This window comes from Phalacrocorax aristotelis, chromosome 12, assembly GCF_949628215.1.
Source record: "Phalacrocorax aristotelis chromosome 12, bGulAri2.1, whole genome shotgun sequence".
In the NCBI taxonomy this organism is placed as follows: Eukaryota; Metazoa; Chordata; class Aves; order Suliformes; family Phalacrocoracidae; genus Phalacrocorax; species Phalacrocorax aristotelis.
This window is the reverse complement of record NC_134287.1, coordinates 5470897-5497509: the sequence shown is the minus strand read 5'-3', so window position 1 is coordinate 5497509 and position 26613 is coordinate 5470897. Positions and strand designations below refer to the sequence as shown.

At 47.1% G+C, this 26613-nt stretch overlaps 1 protein-coding gene and 1 long non-coding RNA gene across 3 annotated transcripts; both read left to right on the top strand.

The window, feature by feature from the left end:
• The first annotated feature begins 20445 nt into the window (after nt 1-20445).
• Nucleotides 20446-25893, top strand: HHEX (hematopoietically expressed homeobox). Of its 2 annotated transcripts, XM_075108265.1 has the most exons (4): nt 20452-20997; nt 22547-22725; nt 22961-23011; nt 24653-25893. In XM_075108265.1, exons 1-4 carry the CDS (start codon nt 20610-20612, stop codon nt 24884-24886), a joined length of 852 nt encoding a protein of 283 aa, XP_074964366.1. In that variant the 5' UTR covers nt 20452-20609; the 3' UTR covers nt 24887-25893. The 2 variants fall into 2 exon arrangements, with proteins under 2 accessions (XP_074964367.1, XP_074964366.1); XM_075108266.1 differs by lacking the exon at nt 22961-23011 and having other exon boundaries at nt 20446-20997.
• Nucleotides 21007-22460, top strand: LOC142063894 (uncharacterized). Its single transcript, XR_012662923.1, has 2 exons — nt 21007-22005; nt 22288-22460. It is a non-coding gene; the product is annotated as an uncharacterized LOC142063894 (long non-coding RNA).
• Nucleotides 25894-26613: the final 720 nt, after the last annotated feature.

The following is a 26613-nucleotide window of genomic DNA, read 5'->3' as shown; positions in this document are numbered from 1 at the left end:
TGAATAGGATTGTGATAGGAGTGGGGAGAGACACTGGAAGGCAGCCTTAATTTACACTGAGCGCTAGTCTTACCTAATTGTCAAAACACGATTTAAGAGATGGTTCATTATTCTATATCTAGCTTGCAGGCTTAAGTTGATCTTTCTTCAGAAGGGTCATCTTATATGTCTGTCTTTGAGCAAGTGTGCCAGCTAGCTATGCTTTGGACACCTTTCCGACAGTACACTGCAGTCCTGATGGAGCCAGAAGGACATAATTTGAAGTATGCCCTTGCACTGGTTCTCTGAACTGTAGCATGAGATAGACCATTAATCAGTTGTGTTTGTCTGAAACACCTATCTACCTTTTATTTATCCTCTCTCTTTTGCCTCTGTGGGCGAAGCTGATTGTGTTTTGTTAACAGCCTGACAGGATAGAAAGCTTTAACTCCCTTTCAAATGAACAAGAGACACAAATATGGAATTTTAAAAGTTGTTTTTATTCCAGGGGGTGGTGTTACAATATCTTGGTACCTAGCTTATATACCAAATCTTTGTATTCTTGTAAGAGACTATAAACACTGGAAACTGCAGGACTGTCTCCTTTAGAGTGGCATATTGTCAAATTCTGCCACCAGAAACTTAAGAGACTTAAGAATTCTTTAGGGCCTAAGATCCATTTTCTTGCACCACATGCGTGTTAACACTGACTAGATATTAGCGTGATCTTCCAAGACTGTTCAAGAAATCATTTTCAAACTAGAATTCATCCAGAAAAGCTGGCCCCACAGCTGTATATTGGAATGGCCTAAGCCAAATGTGAGAGGCTTGTGCAAGCCTTTCACCCTACTACTACATTTTCTCTATGGAGTTCATAGCATCAGTATGAAGAAACAAACTGGAACAGCCAGTACCAAAGGAGGTTCACATCCATAAAATCATGCCAGCATCTGTGCTTCCTGGCTTTTTCCTCTTTAAAACTGTCTCCTCTACCTTAGTTATTTGGTTTGCCCTACTACAGGCACAGGCTGCTCTCCTGATACCTGGGAGCCTTAACAGCTGTATGTATTTCAGGGACTGCTTGCATGCTTTATGTTTTTCTAAAGCACCCCTCAGAGTCATGTTTTCTTTTGTTTGCAATACTGGCATTGGCAGATCATTGTTTCATTGGTCCCTGGTGTCTGGAGGTCACGCCGGAAAGCTGAATAGGGTGAAAAATCTAGATGCAGAATCTATCTCAGCATCTCTGTCCCTGTCTCTTCTCCCACTAGATGGCTCTAACACTAAAGCATTATCCAAAGCTCAAGTACTGGCCACTAACCAGGACTTGGAAACAAGCATTTTGCCAAGCTTCTGTGAAGCATCCGTTAAAAGAACAGGTTTCAAAAACTAATATCGAGTTTATGCTTCCATGAGGATAATTCCATATTCAAGCTTGGGTGAGGGGCTCTATGAAGAGCTGCATTTGAGAAAAACATGATCCAAAAGCCTTGAGCTTTGCTGTAGGGCTGATAGGCACCCTCAGTGACTAAACTGTCCTGCCCTGCTCTCTGGCTTCCCTACCACGTGGGCATTGCCCAAAGTAGAAAGCAATGCCTGTTTTGGTATATTGTGCAATGTATGATAGAAGGAGAAATGAAGGGTTAGAAAAAGAAAGCAAGAGTTGTTTCTTGTATGTAGTCACTGGATTTGCACGTCTAACCCAGAGGGAAGAAATGGCATGGTCCAGGCTAGCTTATACAGGAGCTTGAATTTGTAGGAAGTCATTTCTACACAATTAAGAGAAAGATCGTACCCTGACTGGATTAGTCCAGCTGAGCATGAGGGAGAGTTGGGGCAACTGGGGCTGTAGTATATGGCCATGTTCTAATTAACTTGAGTTGTTTTGGATTCTGGATTAGTGGCCAAGTGGGACAGCTCTTGATTTAATGGAAAACCCAGGTAGAATGTATGTGATGTGGGGAAATGAAATGAGGGAAAAATACAAGTTAAAATGTATATAAAGGGGAATGCAGAGAGAACGATAAGAGGGCTATGGGAAGCACAGATAATCAGAACCACCAGCTTGCTTTTTAAGTGAAAAATGACCAGTTAAGAGGAAATGGAGGAAAGGAAACTTCCAGCTTCCTCCTGGAAATCGGGGAACTGCGGCACTTGCTGCGTCAGAGTTGCTGGGGGATGCAATGTTTATCTGAAGAGAGGAAAGAAGACAAGAAGACTAAGCTGAGTGGCTGCTATTGATGGCTGGTTTTATTTTGCGTATCAGAAGCAATTATGTGGAGCTAGAGAGGAGTGAGGAGAAGGTGCAGAGTTGCTAGACTCTGCCTTTCTTTTTTTCTTTTAGGTGTCAATCACCATTGCAATTATCTGTTAAATGGGAAGAGGAAGCCTGCAACTCTTTGGGGTGATAAAACAAAAAATAAAGCTAGAAGGAACTGGAAAAATGTTTTAACATTCCTTTTCCATCAAAAAGACATTGAGGGGAAAAAAGGAAGAGTTCTAGTGTTCCTGAGCATTAAAAACAGGAAAAAAGAAATACATTTTAAGATACATAGTTGGTAAACATACACTTTTTTAATAAGTGTTTACAACCATTTGACTATTATTTTTTCTTTCCCTGTTAGAAACTACTTTTTATGGTAGAGGGTAATGCTCTGTAAACTGCACGCCCACCCACGCAGTTACTTTATAAAAAGTTAAATAACAATAAATCATACTAGGCTTTGCATTAATAGCCTTTATGTGACATAGTATTATAGGTGAGACGTAGACCACCTAGCAAAGTAAGCCGTTCTGGTAGGCTGAATACAAACTCAATCCACAGCAGTATTGCTGTGCTCAATCTCGAAAATGTTAAAAGTATGACCACAGTGCAGTGAAATGAATGTTTAAATCCCTATGTTCAGAATACTTCTAAAATCATCTTTGGTTCCCTAGTAGAGGGTCTAGCTAACAAAAGGAGGGCACACCATAGCTACACAAGTGCTCGTCAGACAGGTAAAAACGAGCAAATGTTTGGTCAGCAGTCTCTTGTCAGGGAAGAAGTTAGGAACAAGCGGCCGTTTTTAGATGAGGTCTGAAAATTGTTCCGTATTTCCAGATTTCTGAAACTTTGAGAAGGCTGTCAGTTTTCAGGTGGCACAAAGTCAGATTTTGTAAAATACTGGAGATAACTGGATTGTTTCCTTTTTTTCCAAAATACTAAACTTCTATAAATGTTCCCTTGACTTCCTTAGTTGTACTTGAAATGCTTTTGTGACTCTTCGTCTGTTTATAACCCACACATTGTCATTCAAAGAATGAGGCGCAGTGCCTTGAACTTGTCTAGTGCATTTTCTTTATTAAAAATGACCAAAATGTAAGAGTAATAAACAGGAATATGACATGGGAGTACATTAGATTGTATCAGATCTTACCACATGTAATAATTTACAGTTGTTTAACATATATATAGTTTTGACTATAGTTATACTCTGACAATGTCCAGAGTGCTAAAGCTACTATGTGAAGATGTTTTTCATGTGACAAGGAATTGTATTTTCATCAGCAGAAGTTAATTTTTTAAGAATGTCTTTTTTTGCCTAACTAGCACAGGTTTTGCAAAGTGAAAAATAACAATTTGCAGGAAAGAAAATATACTCTTTTAGCATTTATGAAAAATATGAAACAAAACAGATTAAATACGTGGTAAGATACTTCTCCTCGATGGCCATCTGAGTAATAATAATGAATGCTGCTTCTCAGAGGACTTGCTGTCTTACATGGGGCTAATTCTGCTACAGGCACTTGATTTATTCTAAAGTAATAAGGCAAAGGATCAGATTCTCAGTTTTCCAAAGTACATACTGAGTTGATAATGATGCTTAAAAACAACAACAACAAAAAATATCCAAGGCCCTGTTTGGTCTCTATGGCCAAAAGATTTCATGGCATTTAGAAGGGTTTGTCTAGGCAGGGGTGAAAAGAATTTCCAGGCTTAATTCTGTACGTTCTTTCACGGTTACTTCAAGCACACCTACTTCCCCTACTTTGTAAAATGGCATCTTTCAGGGTAGGTATGACGTTACTGTTCTGCTGTTAAAAGACTAGACCTAGTGTCAGTTGAAGCTAGCACTGATTGTAGTGGCCCCTGTATCATGCCAGCGTCCTTAGCTGTTGTGTGTATCAGAAAAAGGAACCCTTTAAACCTGCAAAGGATGGCTCAGATATCCTGTCTTCCAGAACATAACTTCATGCTGACTCTGAGTGCTGCTACTCCCACTTAGGACATAGAAGCTTAGAAACATGTTTTTGAGGGAGTAAATTACAATTTATTTTTTAATTTATTTTTACACATAAGAGCTTAAGTAACCACTGTCACATGAAAAGACTGTTTTGGGAAATCGGTTTTTCACATTTCAATTAGCTTTCCCTACTGTTCAAACCAAGACATAGGCGGCGTTATCATTATGTTCAGATGCTAAAGGAAACAAAGTGAATCACTTATCATTTGTTATAGCCACCATCTTCCAAGGCTTAATTAAAATACGACATTAATTTCAAAACCATTCAGCTATAGATATATGTTCAAATGGTTATAACATAATAATGATAGGCGTCAAAATTTTGCTCATTCACTGAAACAGTTTATTTTAGGAAACTCAGTCCAGCAGATGAACCTTGAATATACAGACTAATGCAAGGAAGGAAATTTTATGATGTCTGTTAGTTAATACAGAAGCCAATCTTATTAATCATGGATTTACAGAGGGCTGTTTTATTAGATGTTAACCATAGCTTATGTTGACAATTGGTTTTCATTACAGGACAACTAAATTTATTATTTGTAATAAGATAAAGATAATTAAATTGACTTTATAAAGGTTACTATCATAAATGTTAGTACCTGTGAACAGCAAACATAAAACTGCTTTAGCAGCGAAAATTCAGTTAAATGATAGGTGCTTTCTTTCCATTACATTTAATAGTCCCTGAACATTTTTTAGCCTGCGTTTTATTTTCCAGAGTTTATACGTACTGCTGTGAAAAACTGTTTGGGTTAAAGCCTCACTTCGAGTTTATTTACTTTCCAATAACGTTATAGAAGTAAAATGACACAAAATAAAGCACTAAGTACAAATGTAGTATGCAATGGAGGCTTGTCCTGTTATTTCTCAGATTTGTCATTAAATTATTCAGAATAATATGTTGAGAAGTTAGATCTACAATGAAATCTGACTTCTAGGTGGTTTTAAGTCTTGAAAAGAGTAATTATTAAGGAAGTTGCAAAAGTTCAATACTTGGAACTTATTTAATCTTTTTTAAGTGTATTGGGTTTATGATATGTATATCTCTCCCTTAATACCAGCTGTCCATCTGGGTATGAATTTTTGAAAATGTGAAGGAATACAGCAAATATTAGAGACCCTGGAAAAGCACCTAAAGTATTATCTTCAAACTGAGTGATAGTACATTCCCGAGCTTGGACAACATGCAAACCGTCCAGTACAAAAGTAATTCTATCAGAATGCTCGCAGTATGTTTTTACTGTCATATTAATCTTTGGTTTCTAGATCTCATTTGCCCCAACATTACAGGCTTGTAACTTGCCAATGCCACTTCAGTGTTTTGGGCCAGTGATGGAAGGAAAGAAGGGAGTATTTTCGGAAGATTGTTTTAAACTGTGGCGTAAGACTGAATATTTGATAAGTTGGAGTCTTTAATGAAGTACCCTTGGCTGCAGTATCCTTGTATTATTAGAGCTAATTGTGATTAGTTCTTTCATGGTTTTGCAGCTTGTGGAGAGAAGGGTTAGCTAGATGGCAGAGTACAGAGGAAGTGAGCAGCACATCACAAGAAGTACAGGTTACCAGAGATGTCAGGCTGCTGGTTGTTGGACTGCAACATAGATGCCAACCCAGTGTGTCTTTTATTCAGTTTATAACATGGCAAATCAGCTTGGTGCCCAGAGCAAAAAGCACCGAAGTTCTGCGTAACTTAAACTGATGGCTGGTTTCTCTATGGCGTTGTTATTGGTGCAGCTATTTCTAACAGAAAAGCTATAAAACACTTGCTGCCCACTGTAATTTTGAAGCTTTGTTGTTCTTGTGCGGACACTCCTAATGACCTGACGCCGTAGCTTTTTGCCGTTTGCTTCAAGGGTAAGTACGGATCTTGCACTGCAGGATCCAAGTATTACAGAGAAATCCCTCATCTCTCTGGCATTCCTGCTGTGAACAGCCACAGAAATCCGCTCAGAAGTGAGTACCCACTCTGAGTAAAAGCCACAAGGATGCTAACAATTAATGCTGCCCTGCTTTGAGGGCTGACTACCACTGCTGCCTACCTGCCCTGCCAACCAAAGCTGCTGTCAAAGCACAGCCTGCGTATCTCTGCCTACGCCACCATGTGTTGGAGCTTGTCACATTCATGGAGCTGCAATTATTTCCATTTGCATTTCGTGTACGGAGGGGCCCAGTCTCAAACCCAGCTGGAGTTCGGTGTGGCAGAAGATGGGGTTTCAGGCCTCACCACCTCTTCAGCAGCCATGGTTGATTTTGATGGAGCTCGGTAGGTCAGGTGAAGCTTCAGTGGAGATTGTAATCTTGTGCTCAAGCTGTTGCTTGGACCCAGGGTTTCCTCCCAAATCAAAGCATGGCCTGAATTCACTCTACCTGTGTTTGTTGAGGCACCTACATGGAGGTACCTAGGTGAGAACCCTGTCATACCCTGCTCTCTCCAAAGTCGGGGGAGAGAGATGGGAACCTCGGAAGATGATTCATTGCAAGCTGCCCTGCTTATTTTCCTCTCTCGACTGCATGGGAACCTAAGGATGTAATGATTTCAACTTGGATGCTATAATAGATGCAGAGATGAATCTGGGATAAGCATTACTCACTTTGAATTTTCCTATTGTGTATTTTTTTAGTGTTAAAGACATTTATTGAAACATAAAATACAGATGCCTTGGCTGAATTTTGACTCTTCACAGCTACCTCACGCTGTACTGTTAGCCACCTTCAGGTCATTATAAATTGCACTTTCTGATTCTCTGTGTGTGCATTTGTAGTGAAGGTGCTGAAGCCATTGCAAGAATCTGATATAGTCTGGTTTTAATACATTACTTAATCTGCTCAGGACTCAGCCAAGGCAGACTCATTCTTCAGGCAGTTTCCATTTTGATGTAGTATTTACTTTAAACGAAAGGCCATGATCCTGTTCAAAGACACGGTTTCCCCCTCTCTCCCCTGCTGTCATTAGAGTCAGATAACAGGAAGAGACAGTAAGATAACTGCCACTTATTTGGATTTCACTGAAGCTTTCAGGCAGAAACAAGGACGCCAGCCAGAGCCAAATCAATTCATTTGAATGATTTGCTGATTATCTGTGTTAGTTATTCCCTGATTATCTTGCCTGGTGTCCAGGACTAGCTCTTTGCCTTTGGGCTTGGGTTGGCTGTTTATTTTAATCTATTATTTCTAGCAAATATTCTGCATCACGAGCAGTGCACCCCAGTCTGTAGAGACAAGAATAATTGGCACTGGAAAAACTGAGGACTGGTATGTTAATAACTGATTGACAGAAAAAAGCTTGATCATAGCTTTTCATGGGGGCATCTTGTTAGTGAAACAGGGCTAATAAAGTGGCCTTTGATAGCTCCTTTCAAGACTATGGCTTGAACATTTGGATCATTGCTTTTGTGTCATAATTAATATTTCAGTTATGGATGTTCCAAGAGCTCCCTGCCAAGATACACTGAACAGGGCACTATGCAGATCATACCTGTAGAATAATTTAGTCTAAAAGACCGGTCAGGGAGCGGGTGAGCAGGCACACAGAGGCATGGATAGGGTGACCTGAGCTCCAGCAGTGTGCCATGGCAAAGGTATGTGTTCACGTCCCCAGTTCCCAGTCCGGAGTCGCTGGACCACGGTCTTCTCCCTCCCCTGTCTGGCAGCACACTGCTACTTTAGTCACTGCTGCACCCCTCGCTGGGAGTTCATGTTCTGCATCTCAGTGGCACTCAGACAAAGAAAGAGAACCAATGCTGCTCCCAACGCTTGACTTGAATGTAAGCTTTCCTTCCATAGAGTCTACCACCATACAAGACAAGGAACTATAGCAACATTTGGGAAATTTGAGTTAATAACATTGAGATGCTAATGGTAAAGTACTGTGTGATGGAGCTACACTAGCAGATAGCTAATTTGGTCAGATTGTGCAGTCTGACCTCCCTCCTGAAACCAAAGGATCTGAAAAATTCCTCAGAATCCAGGGAAATATCCTGTACTTTGGGGCTTCTGATGACAAAGAGAAAACAAAGCCTCTGAATTCAATCCTCTTGCATTGCCATCACCCTCCTGGTGCAGCAGGCCTTCAGCCAACAGACAGGCTGTTTTCTGGCTTTTAACTACGTGCATTTTAACAACATTTTGTAGATAAACATATACAGCTTTTTCCACAATAGAAATAAATCACTTGATTCTATTCATTACCTTGCCTGAGTGAATTTGTCTGCAGTAACTAAGGCAGTTAGCACACGGTCTGAGCTAATGCAGGAGAAATGGGGAAACAGAGCTGTGACCAAAATGAGATGCTGTCATTCTGAATGATGCAGAAAGAAACCTCAACGATAAAGCAATACAGATGAAATCAGACTACATGTTTTGTAGCCAAACACACAGAACAAGAAACGAAAGCAATTCATGATGCTATCAGAATTATGGACCAGTTTTCCCACCTTCCCTCCCTCCCAGACTGGAGCAACTGGTGCAGCCTGTGGGGTGAGGCTCCCCGCCCAGGTGACAGCGGTGGCCATGGGGCCAGGTCTCCCTCCCCACCTTGCCAGCCTGCCGTCCTCTTCTTCCTCATCAGCCTACAGTCCTCTCCTTTCTGACTCTGTGTGCATGTACACCTCTGCTCGTTTTGCTCATCAGTCAAGACAAATTGAGAAGCCTGAGGAGAGACTGATAAACCAGCAATTACAGAGCAAAGTCAACAAGCAGAGATGGCACCATGTTGACCAGTGGGAGCGTTTGTTCAGGGAGGGGAGAGAGCTCCAAGAGCAGATACAACTTTCACAGCATAGATACTGGTTTCCTCTTGACATCAGTCCCTAATGAAGTTGATCCAACCTGTAATATCTGCAAAATCAAACTTTTGGCTGGGCCAACAAACTTAGCTGTCCTGAAGCCTTAAAATACCCCATTTCAGTTGTACACTTTGCTGTAAACTTCATGTCTTAACATCAGCTGGATCAGATCTGATAAAAATGTCCAAAGAGGAATTCAGATGTGTTAGAATCAATTTTCAGCTTAAAGATTAATTTTTTAAACTTGTAGGTATCTATTGACATCTGTGTCTCTTGTTAGGAGAGGAATATCAGAGGTGCTCTACTAAGACAGACCATTAACTCCAATGTCATCTCCCTACCAGTGACCAGAGGAGCTGCTGAGGGGAACTGTGTGAGAAACAGGCGCAGATAGAGAAATCCTTTCCTGCCTTCATCAAACAGCAGCGTAAGGGCTTCCTGAGCCAAACATTGTGAGCAAGCTACTATGGTTAATACTCATCAATGTACCTATCCTCCATTAATTTGTTTTCTCCTTTTCTGAACCCATTTGTACTTTTGGCATCCGACGCTTCCCATGGCAACAAGTTCCACAATTTAATTATGCACTGTGTGAAAAAGTACTTCCTTTTGTTTGTTTTAAACCTACTAGAACAGAATTACAGGATACACAACAGAATTGCATGGGCAGACTTAAATGGGAAGATAATGTGGAACGACAATGGAAAAATCAGTCTCAGTGCAGAGAACTGGAAACCGGCTTTGTTTTTGCTTTACTCTGACCACCAGTACGGGGTTAGTTAGTACTTCCTATCGTTCCTCTCCCTGTTATAAATAAGCCAATTTACCTGATTAGTGTGAAAAGTTAGAAAACAATCTGAGCTCTCTACAAAAATGGCAATGTTTGCCAGAAAGATGAGGTCTGCCGTCTTCCTTTCGCTTAGGGTGGAAAAGATGTGCTGACTGCTGTGCCCAGTGAGGCGGGCCTCTGAATTTGCATTTGAATTTGCTAGGTGATGCAACAGTTGAAAATACCAATATGATTTGGGGCTCTAGTGGAGATGCACCACAGGGAAAGAGCAAGCGAGTCTCTCTTCTTGGAACTGACACGCGATAGCATCTGGAAAAGGTGAGTGCAGTTCTCTGCACCTCGTTACCAGGAAGACAAGCTGGAGGAAGTTCAGAGAAGAAAAGCCAACTGTAGCTATGTGCTTGGAAGAACTGGCTGAGAAAAAGCACAAAAAGCTGACAGCATAGCATTTGCTAACCAACACTTAGGGAGTAAGATGACATAATAACTAATGTTTTAAGTGAAAACCTGCAGGAATGAGAAGTACTAGGTTAGCATGGGTCAACAGAGTAGCATAAGTAATGGCAGGCTTAACAGAAGGAAAATGTAATAACAATACGTCATCATCCCTGGCCTTGCCCCATGTCTGGATTTGACCTGGGCATTCCAGGTGTCGGCACGTAATGTTTGCCAGGAGCACGCAGGTTATGATGCTCTTGCCCAGCGGAGAGAAGCGTGGGCAGAAAGTCATCAGTGCCTTTGCCAGCTCTATGAAGAGGGGGTTGAGCCACCTACACGCAAAAGCAGAATCAAAGAAAGATTGAGCCGCTTCTTCATTACCAGCAGAAAGGGCCAGTTGCTGCTGTTGGAGTCATTGCTCTGCATGTCCCAAAAGCAGACAGAAACACTGTTCGTGTCCCATTCACGCTCCTGTCTGTGACAATGCTGGCAGGACCTTGACCCTGGTTCAGGCGTTCTCTGGAGAAAGAACATCCCTGGGTCTAAGTTAAGGTGTAGGCAGGTATGGAAAGGCTAAACCCATCTGGGTTTTATCCATAGGTCTGTGTGTATTCCTCATAAGCTATTCATGTCATGAAACCCACAGAGAGGGAGACTGATGTGTCCAAAGCCTATACATGAACTAAATATGAAGAAAACTGTTGAAAATACAACTGCAACAAGGAATGAAAATGCAGCAAGCAGAAAATGAAAGAGCATCAGGTTGCAACAGAAGTAACTGCAGCAGGGTTTTGAGGAGCGCGTGCGCTGTGTGGCAGACCTGGCCAACATGACTTCCTTTTGCTACTTTCTGTGATTTTTATGGTTATCTAGAGCATCCTGGCTCTTTAGGAATTTACACTTCAGTGATACAGAGGCTTTGACAGGCTGTGGGGCTGTCTCCCAAACAAACCCATTTATCTATAGAACACACTTATCCTGACTAACTGGCTTTAACATACATTCTTACAGTTTAATATTTTACAGGTGTCGGATGGCTGCTACATAAAGAGCAATGTCATGTCTCCCAATAGATTCAGTCCTGAGGCGAAATGTAGCGTAATTTGAAAGAGACAAAACCAATAGAAAAGCGGCTTGGGAAGCACAGAAATGAAGTCATGCAGTGAGGGCTTGGTTTAGGCACATCCTAAAATTAAATTGCTTATTTATCTTTAAAGGTAGACTGTTCTGACTTGATTCTGTAATCATGGTCCTGCTTTTCAGGCAATCAAAACCTGCCTTTACTTATGGTCAGATTTTCAGTGCATCTGAGACTGTAAGAAGACCCCCCTTTCTTCAAGAGCAAATCTAGAAGGTAATGTAATGGCAAAAGTCAGGCAGGGTTCACCCGGTTCCTCCTGGGCTGTTGGACGTTCTTCAAAGAATAAATGTGAGCTACCTCTACCTTCAGTTTAAATTGGTTATATCATGTTAATTAATCTAGAAACTTTAATTTACATTACCTTTTTAAGAAAATTACTGAAATTGTTTGTATTTCCTAAAGTCAGATTACACAATTTTAAATCGCGCAACTACACAGAGGGCAGTGTAGAACCTGTTCTTCTAAAAGGAAGATATTTCTCCAGTTAATTTCTAGGACGTGTTGGTAATATTATATGAGGAATCATTTTGGTTTATTATGATTCTGTAGTTAGTGGGTCTCTCCACAGTCTACAGTGTCTCTGAAGCCTTTGTCCTGGTGAGCAGTCTGCTTTCTGCAACTCCTCCCTAGATGTTCTACGCATCCAGTGAGCCTGAACAGATTTTTTAAAATCCCATTTTTGCTCACACGCCAGTTACATCTTTGGCTGTACCTTGACATGTGAAGAACAGCGTGGATCGGCATGTGACCCATATGCATAATGTTTCTCATCGCTCATTGCATGGATGACCCTGCCAAACTGCACTGCCTGTTGCTGCCTCAGAGTCCCCGGAAGCAGACATGCTTTTGAACTGTGGGGATTTGCTGACTGGGCTGGGGAAGGGGAGCTCCAATGTGGTGCTCCTTCTCCAGGCATTTCCTGCATGTGCCTGTTCCTGCAGATGTAGGTGCAGAAGCATGGACTGCAGATCTGCCTCTGAATTGCTCTGCTAATTCTCAGCTGAACTAAACAGCGTACAAGCATCTACGAGGATGCAGCACTATGCTTTGGGTAGAAGTCCAGCTGCCTCTTCTCAGCAGCTATGTATAACCTGCCTGGCTGCTGAAGATACTGTTCAGACACCTATTTACATCTTTTTATAGTAATTTTGCTGTAATGTTTTCAAGCAAGCATTTTAAAATAAACAAAGTATGGTTAGAGATCAAGATTTGGATTAGCATCCGCATGGGGTTTGGCTCTGATGTCATGGTGTGACTTCAAGGAAACATCTGGCCTATGATTTAGATTCTGAAACACTAAAATTCCTATGTCTGCACCTACAATTTCAGGCCCCAGTGCTGGGATGAGGTAAGATTATGAGATGGTCAAACTAAGGAAGGACTGAGAAAGAGCAGCTGTTCTGAAAAGTTAGTCAAACCCAATCCTTAAACTATGAGGAAAGAACTGTAATGTTCTGAATACAGATTTTAGAGATATATGCAGATTTTGTATCAGCATATTTATTTCCATGTCAAGCATGATTTATTTTTTGTTTTGCTTTTACTAAAAGTATTGTAATGAGTAAAAGCTGTAGTGTGGATATTGCCATCCCAGCATATATTGTTGTCCCACTTTCTGTTCAGGAGTAATTATGCTTGGTATAAAGCACCTTGCTATTGGCCTGACTTCATGCCTACCAGGAGAGCTGTACTCTCAGCTGCACAAGCATTTCAACAGGCTTCTGTAACCAGCACTGCTGACACAGAGAAGCAAAGTGTAGAAACACGATAGCTCAACCAAGACAAATTTCCCAACCAGACTCCAGGGAAGAAAAATTTAAAAAACCCAAACGGCTATGAAATACGCTCATAGAACATGGGAAAGCCTGCAGCTTTGCGAAAGCACTCCCCTGATTTCCAGACTCTGAAGGGACTTGAACAGTGACTGGCCTAACAGGTGATTATTGCTGGAAAGGGTGAATGAAACCAGACACGGCAAAGGCCCACTCAGGATGCTCACCTACACCTTCCTCTGAGCCAGCCTGAGCTCACATCGTTTTAGACAGCCAACAGTGAACACAGAGCTGAAGCAAGGCTCTGTTTATTAAATGGTGCATGCTTTCAAAACTGTAACAATAAAATAACTTTCCAGGTTGGGTGTCAATTGCTCCTATATCCCACACATTGAATGGAAGCCTTTACCCTTCCCTTTGACTGGGGGAAGTATCCTGGTTTTGCTTTATCTCCCAAATCATGTGGGTTTCCTCTCTGCTCCATAATAGCATTATCAGGGGCCAAAACAAAGCTGTCAGCAGAGCTGGACAATTCAAAAGTTAGTCCTTCCTGATTCTGCACCTGGAGTGAGGCAAACTCTGCACAGGCCAACTTAGCTGCACTACCAGAGGATGTGGCATCCTTCTGAGTCCCCTTCACAAAGCAGAAGTCCTCATCGGTAGATGCCAAGTATTCTCTGTGTAGCTGGAAGTGCTGCTAGGACTCTGGGACATTGAGATTTTACCACTGTTGGGAAACTCTGTAGTGTCACCAGACCTAGCAGTAACTCTCCTGGCACCTCTGGTGTGAACTAAGAGAGTATAATTAGCACAGTAAGATCTTCTGGACACAGAGACGTGAGACTGGGTATCATCTGTGACTGATGCTGCCGTGTTTCATCAGTCAATTCTGGGCTACACAATTTCCATTATGGGGAGACCTCAGCTCACAGGCAGGAGCAAGAGGGGGAGATATATCTGCCTTAAGGAAAAATGATTCTTCCTTTGATTTCTGTAATATTGTACTTTAAAAGATATTTCCATGTGTAACCATCAAGGCATATTCTGCCATTCTGTTATGAAAAAATACATGACTTGCCTATGAAAATCATCAGCTTCAATGGACTCCAAACCCATTACACAAGTTCTGAATTTGTCTCTAAGGCAATTCCTCCTCTAGCCTTTTAGTGCCAATTCTACCCAAGTATTTTGGCTCCTACCCATGGAAATGAATCCTTTGAAGAGTTTCTGCACCTGAGAATCTAGCAATCTATTTTTCAGATGAGGACAGATGTCGGATCCATCGTTCTAACTCCACTGTTAAACAGCCATTAATAGTTAGCTAGATTGTTATTGTAAGCTTCTATATTTGACTATTAACAGCAACTGCAAGTGCGTATCAGCTCCAGATAAAACAAACCTACCTAGGGATTGATTTTATGATGCCAAAATGATAAAGTTTGCTAAAAAATGTAGAGTGAATGTGTAAGCTCTGGAAAACATTAACAAAAATAACTAAGTAACACGCCCTATTCATACCTAATTCCTACTGACATCAAATTTAGCTGTGTGTACTTTGGACCCATTGGAATTGTTACAGTGAAAAATCTTGCTGCGCAAGTGCTCTTTGAAACATACAATATTTTGTGTTCTGATTACTCTGTAAAAAAAATATGTTTTGTCATCACTGTAGTTTAGGCAGATTCTCCATTGTCTGCTATCTTGTCATAGTCATTTATATCAACACAGAGTGGGTGTACGGTAACCAGCAGTCTGTGTTAGCAGCGTTTTATATTCAGTTTGCACTTACGTAAATGATTGTGCAAGATGTGGGAGACAGTCTAGCCCCTGGGAATGAGATGTGTTTTTGGGTGTAATCTTTATGTGTGTAGCCAACACATAAGAATATAGAGAAGTTATAACATGTTACAGTTACCATCACCCCAAATAAATATAATTAACCAAGCAGCTTTCAGTCACACTTTTAGTCAAGATCCAAAATAGCTCATGGTTTGTGGTGGCAGATATATAGGAAATACGAGCCTGTAAGGAACAATATATTGCTTTGTTTTTCATAGCATTGTTCACCACATTCTCATAATGGTGAGATAAGAAACTCTTCAGGCCAAGGAAGGTTAGGAAAGTGCATTCCAAAAAACATTAAAGCCTACATAGTTTCATAGGATGCCTCTGCAATTCAGAAGAAAACTCTGGTGAATTATGTCACACTTCAACTGAATTAAACTCTGGTTTAGAGAAGGTGGTATCACGGTAATCACTAGGTCAGCCCGGTCCAGAAAGAAGGTGGTATTAAGCTGTAATACAGGGCCATGTGTTCCTTCCTTTTACCGCAGAGCCATAAATGTTGCATATCCCACTTTGCAAGTCAAGGTGTCCCAGAAGAGACATTAACAATATTGGGGGCTAGAGGAAATGGAGGCACCTTACCAATGGGCTCCCCTGAGGGTCTGGCATGTGTTGGCTTGGAAATCCTTGACAAGACTCAAAAGTACCATTAAAGCTTTTCTGTAGCTTTTCTTTTTGGGTTTTTTTTTCCCCCTTTTCCCTCAGAGCCGGTGACAGCATTTAGGAAAAGGGCACTTGCTCATGGCAGTGCGTGTCTCATACCCACAAATTCAGTGCCAAGAAGAGCTCTTCAAATCATCGGAGAGCCAAGACAGGCCCACGGGTGGCCTAAACATTCCCGAGGTGTTCACATCTCTCTCTCTGCAGAGGTTTGGGATCTTTATTTTGCCCAAATGTAAACCACAACCCCAGGTGGAAGAGCAAAGGAAGAACCGAAGAGGCAACCCCTGGCTGACTTTTTGCTGGGCATTTTCATCTCCTGAAGTTTCCCTTGTGGTGGAGCAGCGTGGGTTGTCAGTACAAGGCAAGGATGTCTAAATGCCGGCGAAAAAATCTGCTTTCCTCTAACCCAATGCTCAGAAACAGCTGAACCACTTTTGCTGAAACCTTAACATACTCAGCATGAAGCAGATTCCCTCAGAACAGAATTTTTTCCACCTGGATGATTTAAATTTGGCAAAATCATAATCATATGAATATAGGGATGTAGGATGGAAAATGATAAGCTCCTGCCAGCTCTGCCTAGAATAATAGTTCATACTTTGTCCACCCCTTTTTAGACCAAGATTTGTCTTGTTCTGCTACATCTGATGAACGCCTTTAAGACTGACCTGCCTTAATGTTTATTACGGTTGTAACTCATTTAGTAAATCAAGTCACGACGGTGAGGAGGAGGAAGATGTGAGAAGCGAATATCTAACAGATGAGTTATCTGGAAGACAGCAGCACCGACTGACATCACCCCGCAACACGCGGTGCCTCTGTCTGCAGCAGTCTGGCTTCAACGGCGCTAGGAAAATCAGAGAGGTGAACTCCCTCCTATTTCCTCCTTGGAAGGTGTTCAAGGCTGTGGCCTCACCTCTCTTGGAAGAGTCTTGAAATATTTTCAGTAATGGGAAGGGGTGGAATGGCTGCAGGCTGGATCGTCTTGGAAAGTGCCCTCTAGCATTAGGGGATGATGCTGCTGGTAGCCGGCTCCAGCTGTTAAAAGATGGACTTTGCTAGATTGCTCACTAATTCTAGACAGCCAAATGCATTTACTTCAGCTAGGAACGATTAATCTTGGTGTCACTCTCCTGAAGCCTGAAGTGTCACAGAGGGTGCTTATTTTGGGCAAAACTCACATTTTTGAGAGCAGAAACCGGGCAGGTACCATGCCAAAAAAATACGTGTTAGTGGTAACAGAACCTGCTAGGCAAGGAAAGAGTTCTTGTGCTTCAAGACTCATTTCACTTATAAATCATGGAGTAGTTCATGTATTGCCTGGAATAACCACCCCAGGAGTCACAAATCTTCTGGGGGGCGTTTATCGCGGGTGAAATCACGGTGGAAATACCGCCTGGCATTTGCCGCTGGTTTTGGAAGCATTCTTTTCCTGATTTTATGACGTTTGGGTTTTTTTCGTTTGATTTTCTTACAAATTATTTTATTTTAACCCATTTGCCTGATGATGGAGGGGGGCGGCCGAGCCCACTCCGCCCTGAGCCCCCCCCGCCGTGCGCTCCCGCGGTGCCGCTGTCCAGGTGTTTCACGTTAAGCGCCGCCCTGTAAAACCCGCTCAAGAACACGGTGACACATAAACGCTAAATTAAAGCTGCGCTGCTCCCCCCGCCCTGAGGCTGAGGGCGAGGGAGACCCGGCCACCCGCAGCACCGGGCGGGAGGCGGCAGCGGCCGGCGGGAGGCTCCAGAGCCCCACGGGAGCCCGTGGGCTGCCCGCCTCCTCCGCTGAGGGCTTCCCGTGGGGCGCCGTCCTCGGGGAAAGCTGCTCCGGGGGCTCCGTCCTGCGAGGCCGCCGTGGCAACGTCACTCGTGGGGGTGCTTTGGGCAGCGGCCGGTGGCAGCGAGGCCCCCGCTGCTCCCCCCGGGGAGCCCGCGCGGCCCCGGCAGCCCCCGGTGCGCGGAGCGGCACATCGCAGCGGCCCGCCCGCCCCGTCGGGAGCGCGCCCCGGGCGGCGGCGGGGCCGCCGGCATCGACCGGCGTCCCGGACTTCTATTAGTAGTAGTAGTATGTTTTTTTTTTTTTCCCCCTTCAGCTCGGAACTTCTCGAAGGCGGGAGATTTCACAGAAAGCGAAGGGGAGGACAGGGCCCCGAAGTTATTGCACGAAATAATGAGTTCTCCAGCCGGTCCCTTCGGGCCGCGCCTGTGCCGGTGCCGGGATGCACGCACCGGCCCGCCGCCCCCCAGAAACCCCCGAATTAGCAAGGAAACTTGGAGGGGTTTCAAGTGCATTCTAAGAAAATTAATGGGAAAGGTTTGGCCGTTGTTTGTTTTGTTGTTGTTGTTGTTGTTGATTTTTTTTTTAATCGGGAAAGAAGTGTATTTTCTCTCTCTCTCCCCCAGCCCCTCGAGGTTTTTCAGATAAATTGGAGCGCTTTCCGGAGGGAACCTGGAGAAGAACTAACAGAAATATTAAAGCGCTGTCTCCCACTGATCTTGGGGTGTCTGCACACCTTACTTGAAATGCCCGTTAGACTGTAAAATCCACTCAAAACTATTCGTCGCAGCAATTTCGGAATAACGTATTTTATCCGAAGCTGCATTATCTCCCTCACAACAGAAACTACAAACAAAATATCTGCTCCAAAAGAAAGGGAAAAGGTTTTATTTAATCCAGAAAATAATTAAAATCTCATGTATTTTTATTGGTTTTAGTATCCAGCAGAGTGAAAATATTGAAACTCCGAGACCCCATGCATTAAAAAGTCACAACTGTTCTATTTTATTAGTTCTGACTGTGTGAAAAAAATTATAAGGACAACATTGAAAAAATCCGGGGTTTAGAGCCCCGAATGGCCATAAAAACAATAAAATCAACTATAAAACCTGCACTAGTGATATTAAAAAATTATGTAGTTCAATAAATGTGACATTTCATGAATGCGGATTTAATAGTCTCCAACCCGTGGAAGGAGGAAGGCTAAAGTCTAACAATTGAATTTGAAAGGGGCGGTGCTGTAGAACTGCAAAATTAAGTGCTTCATTTTTCTTGTTAGGGATTATGCAGTGGTAGTGGAATGTAATAACTGTGCCATTAAAACTTCCTTTTAACAAGGCCTATTGCTTGTATAAAAGTCAGAAAAGAATAATCTCTTCCTCTATTTATTTGTTTTCCAATAATACAGCAAAACATGGTTGTTGGGTTTTTGGGGGTTTCTTTTTTTTTTCGGTTAAACTTGTTCTCAGGATTTTGAATCGACAGCTTGTAAAATATTGTGGGGGCCCTCCATACTGCTGCCTCGTATCATGCACGTCGTTATTCCAGAGGGCAACGGGTCATCGGTTTACTGTACATTTATTAAGTAAATCAAGCTGCAAATCCAACACTTCCAGATGAAAACATTAGCTAAACCCCTTGGAAAGAGCAATGCCTGGGAGACTGAGCAGAGAGAGAAAAAATAATCAAAACTGTCAGCTCGCTTTACGTGTACCTGATATTTACAAGACACAAGACCACGCTTTAAAGGTGAGTTTTGGCATTTGCTAACAATGTAAAGAAAAAAAAAAAGAAAACCCAACCTCGCTATATTATTAAAAATATATATATATTTCCATTTCACCGACACCCTTTTTTCTTGCTCTGAGCCTCTTAGTTATTAAGATATTCGTGGGTTTGAATTGGAGACCTTTTTTTTAAAAAAAAAAAAAGTTAAGCCAGCACCTGCTGCTCCTTAACAGCATTCCGTCCTGGCTGTCAGCTCGGGGCGTGTGAGGGAGCCGGGGGACGGGCGACCCGGCGGGGTCCGCGGACACGCGGGGGGCACCTGCCGCCTCCACTCCCACGGAGGGGGAGAAGGCAGCCCCCCCCGCTGCATTCGGGGCAAGTCCCCGGTGGGTGGCGGGGGGAGCTGGGGTCACCCCCCACCCCCGGCACCCCAGCGAGGGGCAGCCCCGCGGCCGTGCCCCGACGGAGCGCCCGGCCCTGCCCGGGGGCGGCGGGGCAGGAGGGAACACCCGGCCGGTTTTTAAAAATTAAATCGACGGTGCCCAGGTGGCGCTGCTCGGGCCGCCGCGCCGCCGCCCCCGCGGGGCTCCCGGGGAGCGGGTCCCCGGCGCCACGCACGGCCCGTCCGGGGGCGGCCGCCCCCCCCCCTTTAGCCCGCCGTCGGTGCCCGGCGAGGCGCGGAGCAGGAAATCACGCCGCGCAGCTCCGCGCCCCGCCGGGCTCTCGGTCCCGTCCTGGGGGACGAGACAGGAGCCCGACGCGGCCCCTCCGCCCACGCGTGGCCCCCGCTCCGCGGCCGCGCTCCCCCGCCCCTTTCCCGGTCCGCGCAGCCGGGCGGAGCGCCCGCGGGGGGGCTTCCCAAAGGTGCACAGCGGACACCGGGGGGTTGGGGGTCAGCGCACCCCCCCTCCGCCTCCTCCCTCAGCCCAGGGCTGCTGGGGGTCAGCGCTCTCCCCCCCCCCCAACCCTCACCCCGTGGGGACGCTGTGCCGCCCGCGGGTACGGGCAGCGCCGGGCTCCCCGCCCGGTGCCGTCGGGCTCCGGGGGAGGTGGCGGTGTTGTTGGGAGGGGGTGCTGCCGATCGCCCCCCGCTGCCCGGGCTCCCCCGGGCTCCGGCGGTGGCTGATTGGCGCCGCGGGGAGTTTGCTCGAGGAGGCGGGGGGAGCGTTTGCCGGCGGGGGGTGGTTTCCCCCTTCCCTGGCCGGGCTCATTGGCTAGACGGAGCCGTGGCAGGAAGGGGACAGAGACCACGCGAGCTCCGCCCAGCGCCAATAGAAACCTATCGAAGGGTAACCCGAGCCCAGAGAAACCCGCGGCGGCGGTGCCAGCACCCAGCCGCCGCGGTCGGGGCCGGCTCTCGGCAGGGGCGGCCGGGGGGCGCGGGGGGGCGCGGGCGGTGGCCGCGCCATGCAGTACCAGCCGCCGGGCGCGGCGCCGGCTGCGGCGGCGGCCCTGGGTGTCGGCGTCCCGCTGTACGCGCCCACGCCGCTGCTCCAGCCCGCGCACCCCACGCCCTTCTACATCGAGGACATCCTGGGCCGAGGCCCCGCCGCCGCCCCGACCCCCCACTCCCTGCCCGCCCCGCCGCCGCCGACGCTGCCGTCGCCCAACTCCTCCTTCACCAGCCTGGTGTCCCCGTACCGGACCCCCATCTACGAGCCGACCCCCATCCACCCGGCCTTCTCCCACCACCTCGCCGCCACCTACGGCACCGGCGCCTACGCCGGGCCCCTCTACTCCTTCCCCCGCGCCGTCGGTGACTACGCGCACGCCCTGATCCGGCAGGACCCCCTGGGTAAGCCGTGCCCCCCACACCGCCGCCCTCCGCGGCCGCGTCCCTTCCCGCCGTCGGGGGCTTGGGGGGGGGGTGGGGTGGGGGGTGAATGGGAAACGACCGAGGTCTGCCCCCCTTTCCCGCCCGCCCCGCCGCCTCTCCGCGCTCCCCCCGTCTCCCTCCGGCCCCCGTCTGATTTACAGTAAATTAAAGACGCGCCGCGCTCCGGCGCTGGCAGCGGGACCACAGTGCGCGGCCGCCGTGACTCAGATTTGTTTTCCTTCAACCAAGTGACTCTGAGAGTGTCCTTAGTAATGTCGCGTGTGGTTTTGGTGGGGAGTTTTAATTGTGCTAGGAGATCGAATGGCAGATCGCAGCCTTTTCCTGCGGATGACTTGAAAAGCAGTCGGGGGGCCGGCCGGGCTCGCCGGTGCCCCCGCGGCTCCCCGGCGGGTCGGGGCGGGCCGGGCCGGGACCCCGGCGGCCCCCCTCGCCCGCTGCGGGGGCTGAGCCCCGCGCCAGGGCTGCAGCACTTGCTCTTAGTGATTGCAAAACTGGACCTGACTCACCACATTTGTGCAGTGAAAGAGGCTGACCCTTTCCGTTCATACAGGAAACCTTGAGCTCTCGATAGGAGTAAATCTGGTTTCAGAAGCTGTTAAGTGTTTTCCTGGCCGCCTGAAGCAGGCTCTTCCCCGGGAGTCGTGCACATTGCTGATTACTTTATCGACATCCTCAATACAGACAAATTCAGGAAACACTCGACTTCTGATAGCCGGGATCCGTTTTTCTGATATTGTTCATTTCCTCTGTGTGGGATGTGACTTTATGACAGCTAAAATAACCAGTTGCTTCCTATTTTTTTGAGTCTGTTTTGCACCAGAATTACTAAAGCCTGACGCAAGCAAAATCTTGAAAAACAATGCAGCAAATTTCAAAGGGTGCAGGCAGCAAGACAGAAAGACAAACAGAGTGACTCAGTGGCACTGGCCAGAGCCTCCAGCCCCGGGACGCGGCCGCCGCTCCGCAGTACGTGCCACTGCCCGCACCGCCCCGAGCCCGGGGCCGAGCCCGGCGGGCGCTCCGCGGCCACGGGCGGGCGAGCCCCCGGGCGCGGGTGGGGGGCTTGGGGCGCTTCTTGCCCGAAGCGGGTGCTCGGCGCATCCCCCCGCCCAGCCCCGTAGCGCCCCCGCTCCCCGTGGGGCCCCGGGCTCTGCTGGTTTCTCTGGGGCATCGCAGTGAAAGAGCAGAAGGAAGCAAAGGTCTTTTTTTTTTTTTTTTTTTTTTTTCTCTCTTTTCTTTGCGAGATAGACCAACAGGAAACACATTGACGGAAATGTTGCCAAAGCCCGTAGAGTGGCTGTAACTGGTCTCTCTGTTCGGCGGAGGTGAAAAATCAGAGGAGGCGAAAGATCAGACTAGGAACTGGGGGAAATAAAATCAGGCGAAGGAAATTAGCGGGCCCTGGACCCGGCGCGCCTCCAGGCCGTGCTCGGGCAGGGCCGGGGGTCCCCGGGCACACGTGTCCGCGGCCGGCCTGTGACCCTCGGCGCTGTGCTTCTCTTTGAAGGGAAGCCGCTGCTGTGGAGCCCCTTCATCCAGCGGCCGCTGCACAAGAGGAAAGGGGGCCAGGTCCGCTTCTCCAACGACCAGACCATCGAGCTGGAGAAGAAGTTTGAGACGCAGAAATACCTCTCCCCGCCGGAGAGGAAGCGCCTGGCCAAGATGCTGCAGCTCAGCGAGAGACAGGTGAGGCGGTGCCTGCCTCCCCGGGAAGCGCACCCCATCCCCGGGCACCCCCCGGGGCCAGCAGCACCGGCCCTGCTCCGGCACGCGCCGTGGGGCTGCCGTCGGTGCACCGGGGCAGGGGGGGGACACGCGGATGGACGGCTGGTTCTTGCTTTCTCTTTGTGCCTTGGGTAAGGCTCCGGGTGCTCACCTGCTCCGAGGCTACCCCGTGCCTTCTCTCGTTGTCGTTGCTCAGGTCAAAACGTGGTTTCAGAATCGCAGAGCCAAATGGAGGCGTCTAAAGCAGGTACGGGGATGTTTCCGTTTCTATAGAAATAAGCATTTTAATTGTCTTATCTTATGCCGTGCTCGCCTATTCCAGGTTGTATGCAGAAGTCATCTGAAAGGCTGTTTAACCTCTTCACCTTGATTAAAAAGACAAATAGTCATGCTGGAATCCATGAGGGCTCGTTCAGGCAGCACTAACGTTAAAAGCTCCTAATGTAGTTCCTATATCAATTATGCCCGGCTTTCACACACCGCCTATTAAAACTCCACGCTAATTGTTTTGTAAACCCATATGTTGTTTAGCCAATTAACGTGGAGGAGATAAGTAATTGTCAGTAAATTACTTAGGCCGTTGTTTTGGAGAGGAATATTTACTGGTCTTCTAAATTGCCCTCTTTTCAGAAACACAAGTCGATTTATTCCGCAAACCTTGGGAGAGGCAGGTACAAATGCCTTGTTTGTTTTGAGGAGCCACATGGAAAATTGAGTAGCTTTTACTTTTCGTTTACAAATAGTCACAGTGTATGAGGCTGAGAGGTTGAAGCGGCTTCCCTTGCCTTAGAAACCGTGCTGGAGCAGATAAGTCTTTCGTTTACGGCCCAGAGGGCCCAATCCTGCACGGCTCGGCCAGATCGAGGCCCCTTAGTTCAAAGATTTGTGAAAAATCCCTGTATTGTGTCCTGAGTCTGGCCTCAGTAAGTGTGACATGGGACGGCCAAGTTTTACTGGTAAATCAACTTTGAATAAAATAATAAGAAAAGAAAACTAACCGCAGTGCCATGCTCTAGATAGATTTGTTCCATGAGCTTCCCCTGGGTTTAATGCATGCTTCGGTTGATTTTTTAATAAACCCCCTTTACTCCGGCCAGAGGCGGGCTGGGTCCCCGGCGGTGCCTCCTCGGTGGGGCCCAATGTGCGCCGCAGTGTCCGGAGAGCTCGCTTGGGATCTCGGCCATTTTAAGTCATTTCCTCCTTTTCATTCACTCGCATGCATTTCTCCCACGGTTATATCACGGGTACGTGTCTCTGCGTGCTTTCTCTGAAGAGTATCATTTCATGCCCCCTTAGGGGACTGGGCTCCCCAGACAGCTGCCGATGCAGGGCTACTCCTGCCTGCAGAAATGGCGTTTTGTTTTGGTTTGGTTTTAATGGTGAGTGTTTTAAAGTTGAGTTTTGGCTTAATTAGTAATTTTTTCCCGTTTGCTTTTAGGCCACTGATGGATTTGGCCTCCCTCCTTTTGCCGTTGGGTGTAATTAAAGAGAGATCAGGACAGGAGGAAGCTGTGTGTCGGTGTTTGTAGACTCATAATAAACATTTGCTTTGCTAAAGACAAAAGTTCAGAGGTTCCTGGGCTCCGGCAGCTCCTGATTCTTTTGAAGTGGCTGCGATAACCATCACCAAGGAGCCTTATTCATGGCAGCCGCCCCTGTGGCTGCTGGGGAGTGGGATCAGAGCCGAGCCCCTGCGTGCAGCTGAGCCCCCACCCGGCCCCGGCCCACTCGGGCAGGTTCATAGGCAGGAGGCCCGGGAGGTAGCGGGACACCTGCTTTCTCCTGCAAGAAACCCAAGGAGGTTTTCCCACCCGGCAGAGCTGGAATTCCCAGGCCTCCTGGTTCCGTGGCCTGTATTTCCATATAAAGCGGGCTTCTTTCATTGCAGGAGAACCCCCAGGCTGCCAAAAAAGAGGAAGTGGAAGGTGCTGACAGTCACAGTGACCAGAGGCTGGAGAGCTGCCCGACCCCCGAGCAGAAGGGTAAAGAGGTCTCCCTGGATGGCTCGCAGTACACCCCGTCGCCGGCCTCACAGGAGGACCTGGAGTCAGACGTCTCCGACGACTCTGATCAAGAAGTGGACATTGAAGGCGACAAAGGCTATTACAACCCTACCCACTAACTGCCCCATGCGGAGCGTGGACCCTAACTCAGCTTGCACTTTACCAGGGGCTGGTCTGGAAGAACATTATGCCACAGGATAAAACTTTCACCATTCCGCTGAAAGAAAAAAAAACCAACACCAAATAGACTAATTTTATAATAAGCAGAGAAAGAAAGATGTATTTTCCACAAACAGTCCATTTTTTGGCAGATCTCTAATTTGGTTAAAGGAACATGGTTTGTATTTAATTATTTGTAAGATATATTTGTACATTAATCAATGTTCTAACTGGAACATAATACTGCACCCTGTCCTTACTCACGGGGGTGGGTCTGAATCAGCTGCGGTTTGTGATCAGGCAAAACTCCTCTCTAGCTAGCGTGGAAGTGAGGATGGATTGCAGGACTAAGCCCTTTGTATGTGTAAACAGATGTAGTTTAAATAGATTAATTTAAACACCGTTTGCAAGCAGAGAAATGTGTCCTGTGAAATAGGGAGGGATTTGACCATCCCAACAAGTGCCTTATGCTCACACCCTTTTACGTGCTGTGGCGCTCTCCACCAAGACAACTCTCTGTGCATCAGGTGGAGTCTTTGGACAGATTCATATTTGCTCTTGTGTGAGATGAAATGTGCCTTCTCAGATTTTTGAGGACTTTGACCCCGGATCTGGATGATTCCATTTGCGGGGAAAAACCCGCCACAATTTTCTCCTTGAAAATCTCAAGCGCCATTTTTTGCAGATTTGCTATTTGAGAAGAAAATGCGGGGAGTGATAGGGTCCTGCTGCAGGACAGAAACTGGCATCAGCTGCGGAGGATGGGGCACGCAGCTGTGGAAAGATAATGCCTGTTGTATACATATCTGCCTCTGTACATACTAGTTTTCTTTAAAAGTCTTGCGGTTTTATACCTCACATTGTTCATATTTTGTACATATTTGTTCAATGTTTAAAAAAAAAGCAAAACCTGGTATTTAATTCTTGTTGGACTTGTCTGTGAAATAAAACTAAACTCTGCACCACCCGCCGCGCTGGCCGTCCCGTTACTGGCAGGAGAAATCCCAAAGCTCCCCGTGCCAGCAATGCCCCAGCTGTGTTGCGATTGGGCTTTTCCCCCCCGTACCTCGACCGGTGGGCACCCTGCAACCCTCTGGGTGCCCTCGCGTTGCGGGGATATCGCGTGGGCCCATCGCTGTTTTCTGTTGTTGTTATTTTTTGCTGTTTTGCAGCCTGCGTTTCGGTTTCGCCTGTACCTGCGCCTCCTGCCCGCTCGGGAAAGGGCTCTGCGGCAGGAGCAGGAAAGCCTGGCCTGCGAGCCCCGGCTGGAAGCGTGGGTGTTTATTCCCCCCGCGAGTCGCCCCGACCCTGGGGAGCCGGGGGACCGCGGGTGGAGGAGGAGCGGGGCCGGCGGTGCCTGCTCGGGGCCGGGCATCGACCCCAGCCCGGGCAGCCGCTGACCCGCCTGAGTCAACAGTGGTTATTCATCGGCCTTTCTCCGAAATGATGCCGGCCCGGGGGCGCGGGGAAGGAGCGGGAAAGCCGGGAGTGCGGGGAAGTGCCCGCGGGAGTGGGCATCCCGCGGGTGGGCACCCACGCGGGCTCGCCCGCACCGCCCGGCCTCTTCCGTCCCCCCCGGCCGCCGCGGCGAGCACCCACCCGGGGGACAGGGACCTGCCCCGGCAGGGTGCCACGGGGGCTTTTGGTGCCAGGAAAGGGTTTTAGGGAGCAACATGTCACTGGCGAA

Bases quoted from the DNA above. Each gene is read 5' to 3' on its own strand.
- HHEX (XM_075108265.1), top strand. From the start codon at position 20,610: ATGCAGTACCAGCCGCCGGGCGCGGCGCCGGCTGCGGCGGCGGCCCTG. The intron at 22,726-22,960 runs GTGAGGCGGTGC...GTCGTTGCTCAG, and splicing joins TGCAGCTCAGCGAGAGACAG to GTCAAAACGTGGTTTCAGAA. The intron at 23,012-24,652 runs GTACGGGGATGT...CTTTCATTGCAG, and splicing joins AATGGAGGCGTCTAAAGCAG to GAGAACCCCCAGGCTGCCAA.